The 18,560-nt window shown below is 42.1% G+C and overlaps 1 protein-coding gene across 11 annotated transcripts in view; it reads right to left on the reverse strand.

The window, feature by feature from the left end:
* Positions 1–17,888, reverse strand: part of Asph (aspartate-beta-hydroxylase) — a 220,260-nt gene extending 202,372 nt beyond the window's left edge. For 10 of the 11 annotated variants that reach the window (NM_001177849.1, NM_023066.3, NM_001177851.1 and 7 more), the window contains exon 1: positions 17,325–17,706. In NM_001177849.1, the coding sequence (NP_001171320.1) occupies positions 17,325–17,454 (130 nt within the window). In that variant the 5' untranslated portion in view covers positions 17,455–17,706. Of the gene's footprint in view, positions 1–17,324 lie in introns of all 11 variants that reach the window. The other variant, NM_001290367.1, reaches the window with a different exon arrangement.
* Positions 17,889–18,560: the final 672 nt, after the last annotated feature.

Raw genomic sequence — 18,560 nt, forward strand, 5'->3', positions numbered from 1 at the left:
TCTATATAGAGATGCCCTACTTGACAGGAAGCACATCTAAGGTAGTGGTTTTCAACTTGTGGGTCACAACCCCTTTGAGGAGTCACATATCAAATATTTACATTACAATTCATAATAGTAGCATAATTACAGTTACAAAGTAGCAACAAAATAATTTTACAGTTTGGGGTGTGGAGGTTTGAATAGGTATGGCCCCATAGACTTATGTGTTTGGATGCTTGACCCATAGGGGGTGACACCATTAGAAGTTATGCTCTTGTTGGAGGAAGTGTGTCACTGTGGGGGTGGGCTTTGAGGTCTCCTACGCTCAAGGTATGCCTGTGTAACATACGGTCCCCTTTTGCTGCAGATCAAGATGCAGAACTCTCAGCTCCTTTGTCAGCACCATGTCTGCCTACAAACTGCCATGCTTCCCACCATGACAATAATGGACTAAACCTCTGAGCTGTAAGCCAGTCACACATGAAATGTTTTCCTTTATAAGAGTTGCCATGGCCACAGTGTCTCCTGCAAAAACTAAGTAGACAGGGGTCACCACAACATGAGGAACTGTATGAAAGGGTCGCAGCATTAGGAAGGTCGAGAAGCACTGCTCTAAGGACTCTAGAGAGCCTCCCAGCGTGAGTTACAAGGGAAGCTTTAGGCCGTACAATTATCAGTTCTCATCTTGGAAGTACTCAACTAAATGAAGCATGTAAGCAACCTCTACAAACCCTGGACACCAAAGGCTGGATGAGCCCCCACAGGATAATACATCACATGGAATGTGTTGCTTTGTGTGCGCCCTCGATTAACTGACTCTACGTCTCACCTTTTCACTGTAATAACACAGTGTTGATAAATCCAGCACTTTGCTGAGCTTTGCCATTCATTCTAGTGAATTACAGAACACATGGTGGCTGTAGAGGCCCTCAGACTTGTGGTCAGCTAGTCTGAACTCAGGGCCCTCAGGAGGCCCCAAGCCATGGCTAGTGTCTGAAGTGAGACCGATCTTGCAGAGATTTTCCCTCAGGCTTCAGAGCTTGCCTCACTCCTGGTGCCCTTCTCTTAAGCCACAAGAAGTGCAAATTTTCTTACATACTTCTGGTTCAAGGAAATTTTACAGCTTTGCCAAAAAGAAAAAAAAAAAAAAAAAAAAAAGTGTACTGGAAAGCACACTTCTATAGAATGGTAAACTGGGTTTTCAAAAATTCTTACCACATTACGATAAACACAGCAAAGAACTTAATAACATACATGAACTCCCCCCACCCCCCAAATCGCCATTTAATGCTAAATGAGAGCAAGGGACTGGGAGAATTACAGGCAAACGATAAAGCTTCCTGGAAGAGACTCTCATTCCACAATGGGACACACATTCAAGCAGTGGGGGAAAGAGACCACTCTGCCCCTGAGTGACAGAACAGGGAGAAATGTGAAGCAAAGGCTACAGGGAAAGGGTCACACAATGCAGCCTGAGCTTTCCATGGATGAGAGGGGCAACAAGGAAGTAGCAAGTATGCACCACCTTGTAGCTCACTCCTAAAAGGGCTGACTCCCCACACAACTCCTTGTCATTCTGTTTGCTGGTGAAGGTCCCCACCTGGCCTTCCAAAGAACTGAGGTGGCACTTGGCACCTGTCTCTTGTGAGCAGCCTCACAGCCCATCTTACCAACTGGCAGAGGAGACACTGCTAGGAGCCTGTGAGGACAGAGGCTTTTCAGTCTCCCCCAACCCCTGCCTGGGACCTCCTGAGATGCAAAATCCTTGAATAGGCACTTCTGGACAGGGCCAAAAGATACATCAGGGAGGCACTCAGCAGCCCTTGCCCCCTGCAGGTCCTTCTGCTGCCTGCAACAGACAGAACTTGGCACTGAGGAGGAGATCAGTGCTAAACCAGTCAGACTTAAATACAGAAGGTGACTGGGATGTTGAGGAATCTGTCACACGCTGGAAGACAGCCTGTGCTCCCTAGAGGAAATGAGGGATTAACCCTGCCCAACTAAGCACAATGACTAGGGGAGATGAAGGACTTCCACTAGTGCCCTGGCAAACAGAGATGCCCAAGATAAATGTCTACACAACGAAAACTAGCCAGTAAAAACAACCAGGGTACTGCTTAAATGTGAGTGTGTTCTCAATGTTTAATTAAACTCCAAAATACGCAATTCAATCTGAAATAATTTTATAATGAATATCACAGATTCTATTGCGAAGAGGTTACTGAACTCATTCATCTATTTTCACCTTTTAATCAAGCTCATTTGTACAAAACACTTCAAGTAAATTGTTGACATCAGTACCCATCACATCAGTTTGTATCGCACATAGTTCTTAGTGTAAAGTCCACATGAAATGAAGAGCATTAGTCCTAAGTCGCTAGCTCCTGAGTTTTAACGAATGTGTACTCTGCTACTGCTAAATCCCTATCAAGACTAGAACAAGAACCCTTCCCATTACACTAATGGTGGTTCTCGAGCTTGTCTCATCCTATCCCCCTTGCCAATGGCTCTGCTGCTCTGTTGGATGCTTTCCTGTTTAATTTTCTTACGGCATTTTAGGTCTACGTTCTTAAGAGTCCTATGAAAATGGCACCATATAACGTGTCTTTCATGTGTTTGCTCTATCTAGCTAACCAAGGAGTAGTTTCACTGTCTGCATACATAAGTATATAAGAGTGAACAAATAGAGTCTATCCATTCTGCTACTAGTAGAGAACTAGGCATTCCCCACAATGCACTACTGTGAACCAAAATTACTAAAAACTCTCCAACGAGATTACTGTTTGAGATTACAGCAGCTTTCCATACTTGAAGGCTCTACATCCATGGATTCAATCAACAGCAAATGGAAAACATATCTAGGCCCACGAGTCTTACATTTGTACTTAATGTGTACAGACATTTATTCCTTGTTAATATCCCCTGAACCATGTAGTATAAACCACTGCATAGCCCTAGCATTGAATTAGATATTTAGGCTAGATAGCTTCCTGGGTTTTACAGGAAAGCAGGCTGAGCAAGCCATGAGGAACAAGACAGTAAGCAGCATCCCTCCACGGCCTCTGCATCAGCTCCTGCCTCCAAGTTCCTGCCCTAATTGAGTTCCTGTCCTGAACAGCAATAAAGTGCAAGCCAATTAAGCACTTTTTCCTAAGTTGCTTTGGTCATGGTGTTTCCTGACAAAAATAGTGAGCCTAACTAGGACAGTACTAGAATTAATCTGGAGATGATTTGAAGAATATGGGGAGATATGCAGTTTAGATGCACATACAACACTGATTTACATACAGTTCCTGTGTGAGAATGAGGTTCTTAGAACCAATCCAGATAAGGAGGGATAATTATGTATGACTACATATTATTGCTTTAGATAAATGGAACTGCTGGGTTCCAAGTGACAAACACATTGGGTATTATGAGAAATGGGCAGATCATTCACAAAGTAATCCCACCATTTAATGTACTCATTAAGTACCACTTACCACTCTGTCAGTTAGGATTTTGTCTTTTTACGTTTAGCGATTCTAACGAGTGCATCGTGGACCTTACAGTGGGTTTCACGTTTGCTCTCCTGAGAATTAATCATGCAGAGCACACATTTCAAATACTGGTAGCTATTACTTCCCTCAGTTGGTGAAGCAATTGCTCAAACCTTTTACACATCTGCTTCTGATTTGAACAGACTTTCAAGAGATTTCCCAGACATGTGTCCATCATCGTTCACAACCTGTTCCCCTGGTCTGTTTGCTCAGCTCCTTCCTCAATGACCTCTTCAGACCAGCAGTGTGCAGTATTGATGATGCAGAATGCTTCAGTATCACCCGATACCATCATCATCAACATCATCAACACACCAGGGGTGAAGAGTTACAGAGTTCCTTGCTTCACCGTGAGATGTGACAGCTATTTCAGGCCACATCTTGCAAATCACAGGCTCTCAGAAACGCAGACACTAGACTAGCAGAATCCTCGTTATGGGCAGACACTACGCACTGGTGACGTGGTCTTGAAACCGGGATCAGAATATTAACATTGATTTGTGGCTCTCATCATGAGTGAAAGTAAAGCACGAGTGATGGTTCTGAGGGTTTTCAGTTCTTCACTAGCTAAGTTATGAAAACCCAGGTCACCATTCCAGCAATGCAACCAAGTCTGATGTCTGTGCCCTCCAGTAGCCAAGCAACACTTGGGTCCTCTCACTTTCTCCAAGAACAACCCTACCTGTGTTCTGAGAGAGGGGGCTATTTTAGTAATAAAAACACCTTTAAAAATCAAATCTTTATAAAAGAGCTATCAACAATTCAAGGATGAGCCAGGCATGGTGGCACCTATCCTCCCAGGTCTCCGGAGGCTGAGAAAGTATCACACAGGACAAACAGCGGGCAGGCTGGAGGATACTGTTAGGATAAAGTGGGAAAGTCTGGATTGTATTAGCATTACCTGGACAGTCTTCTTGAAGTTCCTACCGGGGTTCCACAAATCACCTGTTCTTCACACTGTACATGTGACTAGTGGAGATCACCTTTGACCTCAGGGCATTCCCAAAATGCTGTGAACCTCAGCAAAGCTTGGCAATAACAAGACTGAATCAGAACAATGTGCAATGCCTACCAAACATGAAACAAAATCATCTTCAGCAGCCTGGACTTGATAAACAAAGTGTCTCCAGATGTTTACAGATGCCTTTCTGGGCACTTCAGAATACTGTTTACAGACAGAACTCATGGAGGACTACTCTGAAATTAATCAGTTTACAGTTGTTCCGAATCCACCTCTCTTTACCTTTAGCAAAAGTGGAAATTGTGTCCCTTTAGCTTCCTGCCTCTCTGACTTCTAGATTCTCAATGATGAAATGCTCAGGAATTGTTGGTTGCAGTCAGTTCTGAGACTTTAAAAAAAAGCCCTTGGTTCTCAACCGTCCTAGTGCTCTAAAACAGTTCCTCATTTTGTGGAGACCCCAACCATAAAATAATTTTGCTGCTGCTTTATAGCTATAATGTTGTCATTGTTATGAGTCATAATGGAAGAATCTGATATGCAGAGTATCTAATATGACCTGCTAAGGCTTTAGCCCTTTCTGGGCCTGATTCCTTAAACCTCACTGCACAGTTCACCTTATTTCCAAAAACCTAAAGGAGAATACAAATAAATTTTGTCCCAATACAATGACATTCGCAGAGTTCTCTGAAAGAGAAACCATGCACACAGTTGTGACTGTTTATCTCACACATATGTCTCTGTGTGTTCCCGTCACAGTGTATCCAGGTCACACAGAGTTATGACCAACACCACTACCATGCTCAGAGATGTCCCACAATTCTTACCTCACTAACTTGCTTGGCTCTAACCTTCGCTGTAGGAGCATGGGACCCTAAAATGTTTGATCTGCTGCAATTCTTTAGGCTTTCTACAAAATTCACACATGCTAATGCTCAGGCAGAAAGCCAAGCACAGTCATGGAGCTTAAATATGACAACACGACAACTCTGGCTTAAAATACTGTTTTACACGAAAAGTTTTGGGTCACCAGCAAATTCAGATTGGCAATACAGATTAGCTCTGTAAGTTAGCATGGATTGTAGGACGTAACCATAACTCTTAGGATGGCAAATTTTAAATGGTTTCCCTAGATTTTTTTTTCATCAGATAAATTCATTCATTTATTCAGCAAATATGCTAAATCTCTGCCCTATTCCACATCAGTGAATCAGAAAGGCAACTTAACTTACAACCCAGTGAAGAGAAGCTAGAAAGGGCAGTAAAATTCATACCACCCACATAAAAGCTGGACAGGGTAACAGGATAGAGTCATTTGGAAAAATTAGACTGTTGAATTTCAAATGTGCTAACTCAGGTGCTAACTGTTGCAAAACACTCTATAAATAACTGGTCTACTTTATAATCTGGTACTGTTTAATGAAAATTGGCAAATCTTAGTTTTAAAGAGGAAACACTCATAATTCTTACAAGGGAATTTCAAACTATGAAACCCAAAAAGGAGAAGAAAAGTTCAGTAGATGACTCCATACTTCAGTATTTACACGGAGTAATTTTAGCCCATTCTTTTGAGTCATGTTTAAAAATAAAAAGGAAAATTGAAACCTTGCAAATAAGTGAAGCGTCTCTAAATACGGCACGTGTACATGAGCACGCGCGCGCACACACACACACACACACACAGAGGGGGAGTAGGAGGGGGAGGGAGACAGAGAGACCGAGAGAGAACAAAGGAACTGACTGGTGTGACCCAAGAGGATGAGGAGGAACTGTAGCATCTACCTACTGTATCTAACACCAGATGGGCTTGATCTATCTGAACAATACTCTATAGCCAAGAAGTACAAATGTTCTGAGAATTCTTCTCAGCTCTATCACTTATCAATAGGATTTCTGTCTTCTTAGCACAAACCTAAGAAATCCCATGAAAGAGGTCATCTCTGAGAACTTAGGAACACACACACACACACACACACACACACACACACACACACACACTGACCTAGTTAGTCAGGCAGCTGCTATAACAGCAGATACAAAGACAACAAAAACACGTTATCTACAGTACAACAACCCCTAGCCTCTGCAGTATTCTAAATAAGAATAAAACTATGGCTGAGGTCCCCAAGTTTCAGGGTTTGGTTTCGGTTTTGGTTTTGGGATTTGTTTGTTCAGGTTTGGGGATGATCCAGGCACTACGCATGGTTTTAGATTGAGAAGAGCTGAAAAGAAATCAGAGAAGAAACTTCAATCATGTCTTGGATCCACACCAGGTATTCTAGGCCTCTCTGGGTACTAGTTACAAACAGACTAGGCAGCCAAACGCCAAAAGAAATCTTAAAAGTTCAAGAAAATAAATTTTGTTTCACTCATGAAGAAATAAGTTCAACTTGGACAAAATAATTTTCCTAGTTCAAGTCACGTCTCATGAATAGGAAGGACAGGTGACCACATGGAGTCATCCAAAGTGCATGTCTGGTAGTAAATAGCCTAGCTTCTCACAGGCACCTGCAAGTAGTCGGAGTCCTACAGAGGAAAATACAGTTCACACAATAACCTCAAAAAGCATTCCTAGGGTTTGAAAATAATAAGCTTAACAAATCTTAAACCTTAATACTTACTGACTAACTATTTTATTGTTGAGTGCTAGGTATAGAATAGTTACATTTCATTTACAAGACGTACAATTAAAGTCACTGTGCTGGCTAGCTTTATGTCAACTAGGCACAAGTTACAGTCATTTAGGAAGAAGGAACCTCGATTGAGAAAGTCGTCCACCAAATTCATTCACCCCATCCTATCGTCCATTTTCTTGAGTGATGATTGATGTGGGAGGGCCCAGTTTACTGTGGGTGATGCACAAGTGGCCACTCCTGGGTTCTAGGAGAAAGCAGGCTGAGCTGGGCTTTAGAGGCAAGACAGTAAGCAGCATTCCTCCGAGCTCCTGCCTCCAGGTCCCTGTCCTTGCTTGAGTTCCTGCCCTGATGTCCTTCATTGATGGACTGTCATCTCCTCACAGTAATCTGAATAAATCCTTCCCTCCCTAACCTGCCTCTGCTCAGGATATATTATCATAGCAATAGAACGCTAACTAAAGCAACCACACATGAAGTGTTTTCCAAAACTGTTTAAAAGCTAGAAAGGATTTTAACTCACAAGAAAAGTGTAACACTCACAGTGAACAGGGAAAGGCGACGCAAACCTCCTGAGAGGCCGCCTTAGACCCACACATGTGTGTGGGTTCGCATAAGAATGACCCCCGTATGCTCATATAGTTGGATGTGTAGTCCTCAGGGAGTGGCACCACTTAAAGGGTTGGGAGGCGTGGCTTTGTTAGAAGAACTCTGTCATAGGGGGTGGGCTTTGAAGCTTGAGAATCCCAAGTCAAACCCTCGCCCTCGCCCTTGCCCTGTTGCCTGAAGATGCAGATGTAGAGCTCTCAGCTCCTTCTCCAGCACTATGTGTGCCTGTATTCCATCAAGTCCCCCACCATGATCACTGTGGACTAAACCTCTGAAACTAAGTCAGCCCCAATTAAATGCTTTCCGTTATAAGAGTTGCTGTGGACAATGTATGTCTTCACCACAAAGGAACATTGACTAAGACAATATGTAAATAATATGATTAGAGTCCCTCATCATGGTGGTGATGGGAAGGAAATACACTTTAATACAGCAACTACTCTTGGTTTTCCTCAAAAACATAAATACATACTTCTTACAGATCTTATGTTTATAGATTGTTCTTCAAAACATTCTACACAACTAGAAATTGCTCAGGCATCTATCAGGAAGAGAGATCAACAAATTGTGCTCTGCTCACACAACAAAAACTAGCAGGAAAGGAGCAACAAGAAGAAAAGGAGCAGCAGTGGGGTAGTATTGTGTGCAAAAATGCACGTGAATCCCAAAAATATCCCGCTAAGTCAAAGAAGCCATTTCACACAAAGTATTTACAAGACAGATTCCAAAATAGACGGGATTAATACAAATCTGTAGCTTCACCTGATAGTAGGGAGATTAAAGAGAACTTTTCAGAGTAGTTGAACAGGTTGGCAAATTACATAGGTAGGTAATGTATTTATCAAAATTCCTTAAATTGTACACTAAAAATTGTATAATTCATTGTATGAAAATTTTAGTTTTACCACAAAGGGAAATAAGACTATAAATACAGACTAAGTTCTTGATAATGGCATGGAAGCACAGATGTCTGAGGTTAGTGTACTGATGTCTTTGACAAGTACATGACATGAAGCTCATATATTAAATACCACTGCAGAGTCTAGGTAGCAGTATCAGCTGTAACCTACAGTACCTACTGTAATTACTGTAACTCTACCCTCTTCTCACCTCTGGGTGCCATACACCATACATACAATGCACACACATACATGTATGCAAAATATTCATACAGATACAATAAATCTAAATAAGAATTTTAAAATACTTTGAAAATTATAAAGCATCTCCAGAAATGGAGGTACCTGCCTATAATCTTGAAAATTCTGGAGACAAAGGCCAATGATCACGGGCAGGGAGCATGGGCTACATGTCCAGCAAGTTTCAGGGCAATATGAGCAGTGAAACTGTGATAATAAAAATAATAGTAATTAATAATAATAATAATTTCAAACCAGCCAGGCAGTGGTGATACATACCTTTAATCCCAACACTCAGGAGGCAGAGGAAGGTAGACCTCTGAGTTAGGTGTTCAAAGCAAGTTCCAGGACAGGACAGTCAGGACTACAAAGAAAAACCCTGTCTCGAAAAAAAGAAACACACACACACACACACACACACACACACACACACATAAAACCATCTCTAACAAAAGATATTTGTAACTTTTGGATAAAACTAAAAAAATTAAAAACAATATTTATATTAATCTCAGAATCAAGACTCAGTATTATAAAGATATAATTTGTCCCAAATTGTTCTATAAATTCAATATATTCTGCCCAAAGTTCCAAAAACAAATAATATTTATAAAACCTTGAGAAGGATGTTCTCTAGTGTAGAAAAAGGTGGAACATGGTAAGAACAGCAGTGAAAGGCAGTGTGACCGGTCCTTTCAGACACGGAGCCATCCTCCACAGCTAGAGAGTACTCAGTGACATGGCCCTTCCCTCCTGGAACATGGCTCCAGGCTTATAAAAAGGTAAGACCGACTCTACAAAGTCTGTATAAATACTAACTACAGAATACGTCCTTATCTCCTTTGTGAAAAAAACATATTTAAAATGGCCCCTCCCCACCCCGCCCTTGAACAGTGCATACTCGATAAGTCAGTACATACTGCTCTTGAGATCCAAACACAAAAGAACAAAATTTCAGATATTTTATGATCTTACTTAAAAGGAATGTTACCCTCTCTGCCACAAACAATGTCATAAAACACAAACGCCCAAACCATAAAGTAGAAAAGAGTAAAATTCTATCATTGCTATAGAAAAAGCATCAAATTCTGTTGAGTAAAACATAGCACAGGAAATGGCAGTCTAAACAACCAACAATGGGATAGAGAGGTTCTCGACCTGCCACTCAAGCAAACGAAAGGCTTGGGCTGTGACACACACTCTACAGTCAATACACACACACACTAAAAGTAAAAACACCAGGGGCTATGTATGAACAAGAAAGTCACAGAAGAAACAAAAACATTCATCTTACTAGTACCCAGGAAAATGCAAATGTTATCCATGTAGGAGGGCAGGAAGCTTACAAACATTCAACTTTACCAAGAGTAGCAACTAGAAAGGTAACTACTGTAATTCATTGCAGGTAGGATATTAATTCATACGAACACTTTGGGTTTAATAAAACACTCAATACCCAAAAAGGTTAATTCATGCTATGACTGAAACAATTCCAATCTAATTTCATAGCACAGGAAAATATTCAGACACATGTAGAAAGGAGCAAACAGGTTTCAGTTTGGAAGGCAGAATGCAAAGGACCAGCAATCTCAGCCAGCCTGCTCGGCAGAAAGAGACACACATACACAGTGAGGGGCTGAGGACACGGAAATGAAGAGCAAGAGTAACCTGAGCAAGAACTAAGTCACAAACATGTTTACTGCATGTTAAACAAGCACATGTAAAGCCTCTAAAGGCAGGTTTCTCAAGCAGTTTTTATCCATAATGCTAGCAATAAAATATTTCACATTTGGTGCTCAAGTCCCATGGAAGAGCTCTTCCTGCTCTTCCATGGGACTTGAGTTTGGTTCCCAACACCAATTCCAGGCTGCTCACCAGCTCCTGTAAGTCCAGCTCCCACGGAGCTGATGCCCTCTTCTGGCCTCTAAGGGCACATGCACTCATGTGCACATACACACAAACACAACACATACAGATAATTAAAGGGAAAATAACTCTTGGGCTGGACAGACAGGTAGGTGGCTCAATGGTTAAGAGCACTGGTTGTTCTTCTAAAAGCCAGGATCAATTCTCAGCATCCACATGGTGGCTTACAACTGTTTGTAATCCTAGTCCCAAGTGATTTGATGCCCTCTACTGGCCTCTACAGGCACCAGGGATGAATATGGTGCCCAGACATACATGCAAGCAAGCACTCGTACACATAAAATATATTTAAATTTTACATTGATCTAAAAACATATCTTTAATAGTAAATATATTTTAATCATATATACATATATAAATATGGTACATGGGTATTTAGCATGTATTGTGCAACATAACATTTTATAGGTTACATATATAGATCATATTAGCATGTATGAGACTGATTAGCAAAAGTGTATAAGAATGGCTAGGAAGTGATCCCACAGAAGAAAATCCACAAGGTGGGAATGCTTTATTCCTCTACATGTAGAGTGGGTACTATTAAAGTAGCATTCCAATAGATCCAGATCTAAAAGTACACATGTGTTTTATTGATGAGGTGAAAAGTGGTAGATTCAAAAACACAAGTGCTTGACACAATTTTAAAAATTAAGCCAGAAACATCTTATTAAAATTCACTTTGAAGCCGGGTGGTGGTGGCACATGCCTTTAATCCCAGCATTTGGGAGGCAGAGGCAGGAAAATTTCTGAGTTCGAGGCCAGTCTGGTCTACAGAGTGAGTTCCAGGACAGTTGGGGCTATACAGAGAAACCCTGTCTCGAAAAAAAAAAAAAAAGAAAAGAAAAAAAAAAAAAGAAAGAAAGAAAGAAAGAAAAAAACTCATTTCGACTCAAAGACTAAACTTTAACACTAACTTTTGTTCAAGTAAAAGAAATGAACTACTCCCAGATAAGATTTGCATGTGAACCTAAAGTTTAAGAGGCTTGCAATATGCCGTTTTAGAATAACTAGAATTCAAACAGATACTGGAAGTTAACACTCTGTATATGGGCATACATGGCCTGAGAGATACAATAGCTGTAACATATTAACAATGACTGCCTGGCAGGGCAGCAACAGTTGTCAAGCCTATGGCAAACAGGGGTAAAAGCAATGATAACAAGGCTGGTTATGGATTAAATTTATTTTATCAAACAATATTCTTCCACTTTAAAAACAAGGCAACCCTGGCTGCCTTCCATAATGAATGAGTCACTGGGTTAGATCTGTGAACATACACATAGGAAAAGAGTCAACATTTCTCCAAATTCAACAAGAGCTCTGTCTATTGTTACGGTTCTCCTCTGTAAGTGGTCAACACCTACATCCCCTTCCCCTTTCATACTAATCTCTGCTTTGAAGCATAGAAACTACCTACATCAGGTGGTGGCACTTGTAAGATGAGCCAAGGGAATCTCAAGGGCAAAGGACGCCCTGCAACCTTCAGCAGCTTTCCTGTAACTCTTCCCTTTAAGAGCTCGTGGGCCATGGGAGCTTAAAAATCTCTCAGTCGAATGAGTTCGAACTTGCTTGTCTTCAGCCATCATGAATTTGATTAGAATTAGTTCCATTCAATGGCTTACTGTGAAAAGACAGGAACAGCAGCCGAAAGGAACCATATCACATTCCTGAAATGCAAATGCCAAATGCACACACATGATCCAACACCCTAACACAGGAGGAACAGAAAATAAAGGTAAAATTACTTATAATGTCTGATAAACCACCACCAGGCTCCCCGAAGTACCAGCAGAGCTCATGAACTAGATCCCAGAATACACGGCTGCAGTGGGACTCAGAGAGTGACCATCTCATCTCTAGCCTTCTGTTTCTGTTTCCGAATGGCAAAAATCTACCCATGAGTACAGTGTTGAACAGCTAGCCACTGGGGCAGCAGATGGAGCCAGCCAGGCACCACAGGTTTAGGGACAGACAGTTGAAGCTTTCCTCAAATTATCCTGGGAAATTATAAATGGCTTTAAGTAAGTTTTTAACTGACAGAGAAAAATTATACATATTAATGGAGTAACTTACAATGTTTCACCATGTACAATATGTAAATCAGGTAAAATATTCTATCTTCAAATATGATTTTTATAATGCAATTTTTGAAAATAATCTTATCTTGAAACACACTATATATTACTATCAACTCTAGATGCCCTATTATGCTAAATCACACTAGACTATCTTGGCCTTATCTAGCTATGCATACAGTTTTTACTAAATGGGATTTCTCTAACAGCCTTTTGGACTCTGTACTTGCTGGGGATGCAGAAGCAGCATATTGAAGATCCAGGCCAAGTCCTTCTCAGGACATTAAATCAGTAGCTGGAAGAGCATCAAAAGAGCACATTGTATCTGAGCTTTACTAAGATACAGAATGTTACAAATCGCTAAGAGATCAGCTGGCAAATAGCAACAGGAAGGCGGCTGTACAAATGAAACACTTACAAAACTGTATCTAGTGCTTCAGAAAGTTACAATAGAGTCTACTGCAAAAGGAATCCTATATTTGAAACAAACATGTTACAGAGTAACAGTAGTGCAGCTTGTCAAGCAAGATGGGTACTTTGTATTCTCTCAGGTTTTTCACTCTCACCATCAGCATGGACACGTGTACAATTTGATATGCATCAAGGCATATCATATTGTCTTAGGCTATCGGGAACCAGGAAGCAAAACAGAGAGTAAATGGATTAAGATTAGCGATGTCAGAGAGACTTGCCACATGTTTCTAAAACAAATAGAGGCCTGGGCTATCAGATTCCTTGTTCCAAACTGCACTGCCTTTCATGAGAAAAATGGTATTTGTTGTTCCCTTTTGGGATCAGTGCACATGAACAAAATATCTAAGTTAGCCCACATAACCACGGTACTACTATTAACTAGAAGAAAATGTAAACTTTATCTATTTATTTTCGAATAATCTCCCAGCCCATGGTATGGTTGCAAAGAATTCCCTCCGAGTATTTTATAGAACTTGTTTTCCTATGATCTGGCCAAGCTAGAAAAACAGTGCTACCAACACAACAAACACATACAATTCTTGTAGTGAGCAAATTATGGGCTTTCTAGTTTTCCATCCTTAATTGGCTGGTAGAGTATTAAGTCACTGGCCCTGACTTATCCCCTTGGTTAAGTAGAAAAAAACTGCGACTGGGCCCCCTTCTTTCAAGAAAGCCAGGACACACTCAGCAGCACACTGTATCCATTAGCAACCTAAGAGACACAGAAAGTTTATGGAGGCTGGGGAAGAATAAATTTGGAAGTGTGTTTCCCAATGACCAAAATGCATCAAATGATTGTGTGAATTTATATTACCAAAAGTATACGGACATATTTCATTCTCCATAAGTCTTAAGATTGTTCCACACAAAGGCTTATTCTTAAATTTCTTGATCTATTAGATATCTTGAGAGAATTGAACACCAGTTGATAAGAGTTCCTGGGTAAGTACAGACTGATTAAAATAGTTTTAAGATCTAATTGCCATTATATAACTTGAAGCTTCAAATTGGGAGGGGAAACATGTTCTACAGCGACACCTGCTGGTAAGTGACAGAATAAAAGCAAGCCACAGCCAAAAGAGGCAGCCAGTGGTAAGTATGTCAAGACACTGGCCACAATGGTGATACATTGCACAGACCCCTCTGTACTGTATCATAAACCCAAAGACAACCATGTCCCTCTTCCTCAAACACTTTCCCAATCAGTAAATGTGAGAAAGACTTTTCACTGGCCAAGTAATAGTGAAGCACACTCTATGAATGAAATACCTGCGTTCAAAACCCCGGCTAGGTAAATCACCTTTTAGATGCATGTTAAACGTAAAATGTCCAACTCCTTTCTTCTGTATTCTAAGGAGCAAATTGAAAAATTTAAAATGAAATTCTACTTTATCATTTCTCAACTGAGCTGAAGAAAGTGGAAAGCAGACACATGCTTTAAAATATTTTCTCTATAGATGTGCTTTATAGGTCTCCCATCCCCCATAATACTTTTATATAATAACCTTAGTACTAATGAGATGAGTTATGAGACCAATGTCACCACTGATATCAGATTCTCAATGTTAAAAACTTAGTGTGTGCACTTTTCAAACTATGATTTTTAAACGTGCTACTTTAACCATATTTTAATCAAAGGCTTATTAGTTAAACAAAAGCACAAATTTCTGCAATGACTGTAACTCTACCTGGGACATGCCAGAAGAAAACTTGATAAACTACTTCAACTCCCAACCCCTATAAGATCTGACGTATTCTATTTAAGAACCAACAATTCAAACAGTGCAGTGTAATGATGAGCAACAGAAAACCTGGCTTTTAGTTGATGCTCTTCTGTCCTACCTGGGTTTTCACAGGCTGAGCAAGACCTTTAAGCATTAATTTTCTCACCTTATTTAACTAGAAGACACTAAATGCCACAGCAATGTAACTGCAGCTACGGACTCCCCAGCAGTTAGAGTTGGTTTGCATGTCCATGTCCCTACCTCAGTGACCACATAAAGTTAACTTTGTTTTCAGTACCCTGTTTATCTTTCAGGTGTACCCTGCTGTAAGAAAGCAATAAACAGAACCACGCTTTCCCATTATAATGGTAACTGTTTAGCACAAAGGGAAGAAGAGTTTTAGTTTCCACCTGGGGTGCCTTCTCTTTCACCCAATCAGAACTCAGTAGTTACTGAAATAGTTATTTAAAATAATGGCCTAGGAAGAATCATGCGCTCTGTGTAATTTAGGCTCGAGTTTGGGGGGAGGGGTTAGAACACAGGTGTTTCATTCATTATGAATGAAATTGTGCTTCATTATAGTTATGTCACTCTAAAGTGTGGGCAAATGATAGACTAAGGGACTATACATCCTAATGATAGAATAAGGGACTATATATACATCCTAAGAATAAGGTACTATACATCCTGGGGTTTCCCAGCCCTACCAGCTGACTGTAACACTGGTACTTATCAGGGGACGGTGCACACTCTCTGTACTGGCAGGCCTCATAAGAGACTTCCCTGGATGCAATCAGGGTGTAAAGGATAGAGATGAAAGTCTAGGATGTAGCTCAGCGGCTAAAGCACTTCCCCAGCACACACAAAGCTCCCAGGACAGCAGCAGACGCATTTCACCAGGCAATCGCTACAGAACACATTAAAATCTTGCTCATTAGCTTTCTCCTCAACATTCAGTAGGCTCTTCTCATTCACATACTTCAAATCTATGCTCCAACCACAAAGCAATGGCGCTGCCGATGTCAGATTAGCTGACTTAGGAGCCAGAGAGCCTGAATGTCATTTTTACCGGTATTGAGGTGAATTAATTACTACAGTGGCCTTGGACCTCAAACTGTGTACATAGAGTCCTTTCCATTAAGAATACAAACAGCTCTCAGAATGTTAATGTGTACAATGGATTTAACTGCCTAACTTTCCCCATTTACATTTATTCATTCATTTTCTAATCAAATATTTATTGCACAGCTATTAAGGAAACGAACTATTCTAGTTGATAATGGGGAATAGAAGAGAGTGAAACAAAGACAATACATGAAGACAGAATATACATGAAGACAGCAAGTGCTATGAAGAAAAACCATAGTTGGCTCATCTATCGTCCTGACATATACTAATAAAACCATAATCATCCAATCTATATATGACATATAATAATGAGCTGCCCATAGACCAAAGCATAGAATCTAAATCATTTCCAGTGATATTGAGAGCTCACATTCAATACACATGTGTGTTCCAGTTCCAATATTCTAAATATGAGTCAAAGGAAATATAAGAGAAACCGAGAACCGGTGAAATCTGACACGAAACAGATTTAAAACATCTGTTCTCCACTCTGCTGGCTAAGCACATGGAGAAGAAAGGTGAATAACCAGTAGGGTTTTTTGTTTGTGGGTTTTGGGTTTTTTGTTTGGTTGGGTTTTTTTTTTGGGGGGGGGGGGGTTATGATTTTATTTTATTTTATTGAGAAAAGAAAAAGGAGGCACAGAGAAAATCCCTATAGTACTTTATGATGTCCCTTTGTATTTTAAAAGGCAAACGCAATACATATTAAGAAAACTAAACAAAACTCCTTAAAATAATTTGCAAGAACGAAGCATCAAGTCTCATCCCGGCCCTTGAATACACTCCTCCAAGCCGCTCCTCAACGCTGCTGGCCAGGCTGAAACTTACTTTCTCTGACTTTGGCTCAGGGTCAAGCGCCCCGAAAACTGCAAAAAGATAAAGGGCCCTCTACACCCAGCTTCCATCAGGAAAGGCAAGAAAGGGCCGGCCAATGCTCGGGCAGGCTGGTGCTAGGGGTCCCCCTCCGGCCGACTCTGCTCCTCCGCCTCCCCGCCCGGTGAGCGCGGCCTCGCCCCGCGCACACAGGAGCCTCGCTAAGGATGGAGAGGAGCGGCGGACGTAGGATCAGACCAGACCTGCAGCGCCCACCCGGCTCCCGCCCGCAGCCAGGGCCTGGCCTGCGGGGACTCTGACCTCTCCGAGCCCCGGGGCTACTGCTGCTACCGCTGCTACCCGTGCTCGGGCTACCGCTGCCCGAGCCGCTGCCGCTGCCGCTGCTGCTGCTGTTGCCGCCGCCGCCCTTGGCGTTCTTGCGCGGGGCCATCGCGAGCTGCTCCGGGGACTGCAGAGAACCGGGGCCTTGCTGAGTGCACTAGGGACACCGGGGCTTCGAGACTCCTGTAGCAGCGCCTTAGCGTCCACTGCGCTCGCTGCGCCTCGGACGACTTGCACCAGCGTGCAGCCGCGCGGTTAGCCTCGCGTGCGCCCAGCCTGCGACTCCTTAGGCTGCCAAGAGCGCTCAGCTCCCCCCGGCCTCGGCCCCGCCCACGCCAGCCTCTGCCCACCCACCAGATCTGAAAGACGCCAACACGAGCCAATCCCGAGGACCGCTGGCAGGGGGCGGGGCAGGCTACGCGCGCCTGCCCTCCTCAGGCCAAAGCTTGTCTTTTGCTGCGCAGTGACTGCAAAGCCCCAGCGGCTTGTGGCTTTCTAGTCTGCCTGGATCCTCTGGAACGTGGCAAACGTGGAAGCCGGCAGGACTCTCGCGAGCGTTGGTGTTCTGGCTCCAACGGGATGGGGCGGGTATGAGGGCGGTGCCCGAGAGCTGCGCACCACCTCTTGGCTTCTTGGGAATTTGGTTCCGGTGCCTAAGTACGACCAAGGGTGCAAGCCCTCTCTTTGAAAAGGATTTGCCACAGTTCCGCCAGTACACTGTGATTGTTGAGCCTTCCAGTGTCAAAAATAAGGATTTGTGCCATCAGTAGTTTTGGAGAACCTTTAGTTAAGACATTAAAATGTTAACATGACTCAAAAACCCTATTTTCTTAACCATGCACAACACTCTCATCACACTAATACCTAGAATTTCTTCATGTCCCCAGCCATTGATCTCCTATGCTTATGCAGTGTACTGCGTCGGGATTGAGAACTGAATATTCAAAAGAAAAATGGCAACAGCTGGATGAACCAGCCAAGGTCCAGCAGAGACCATGATCATTTGTTACCAATTGCCCACATGGTGTCTGTGGGTAACAAAAAAACATGAAGTATGTGGTGATTTAATACATTGCTGTCAATGTCGAGATCTTCCAGGAGTTCTTGGAAGCAGCCCCTTGTAGAAGACCCAGAGTGAGCCACTGCTGTGGGACGACCCCTTCTGAGACTGCAGTTTCCTCAACCACCACTGACCATCATTAGGGTCCACTGGCC

Source organism: Mus musculus, chromosome 4 (assembly GCF_000001635.26).
Source record: "Mus musculus strain C57BL/6J chromosome 4, GRCm38.p6 C57BL/6J".
Classification (NCBI taxonomy): domain Eukaryota; kingdom Metazoa; phylum Chordata; class Mammalia; order Rodentia; family Muridae; genus Mus; species Mus musculus.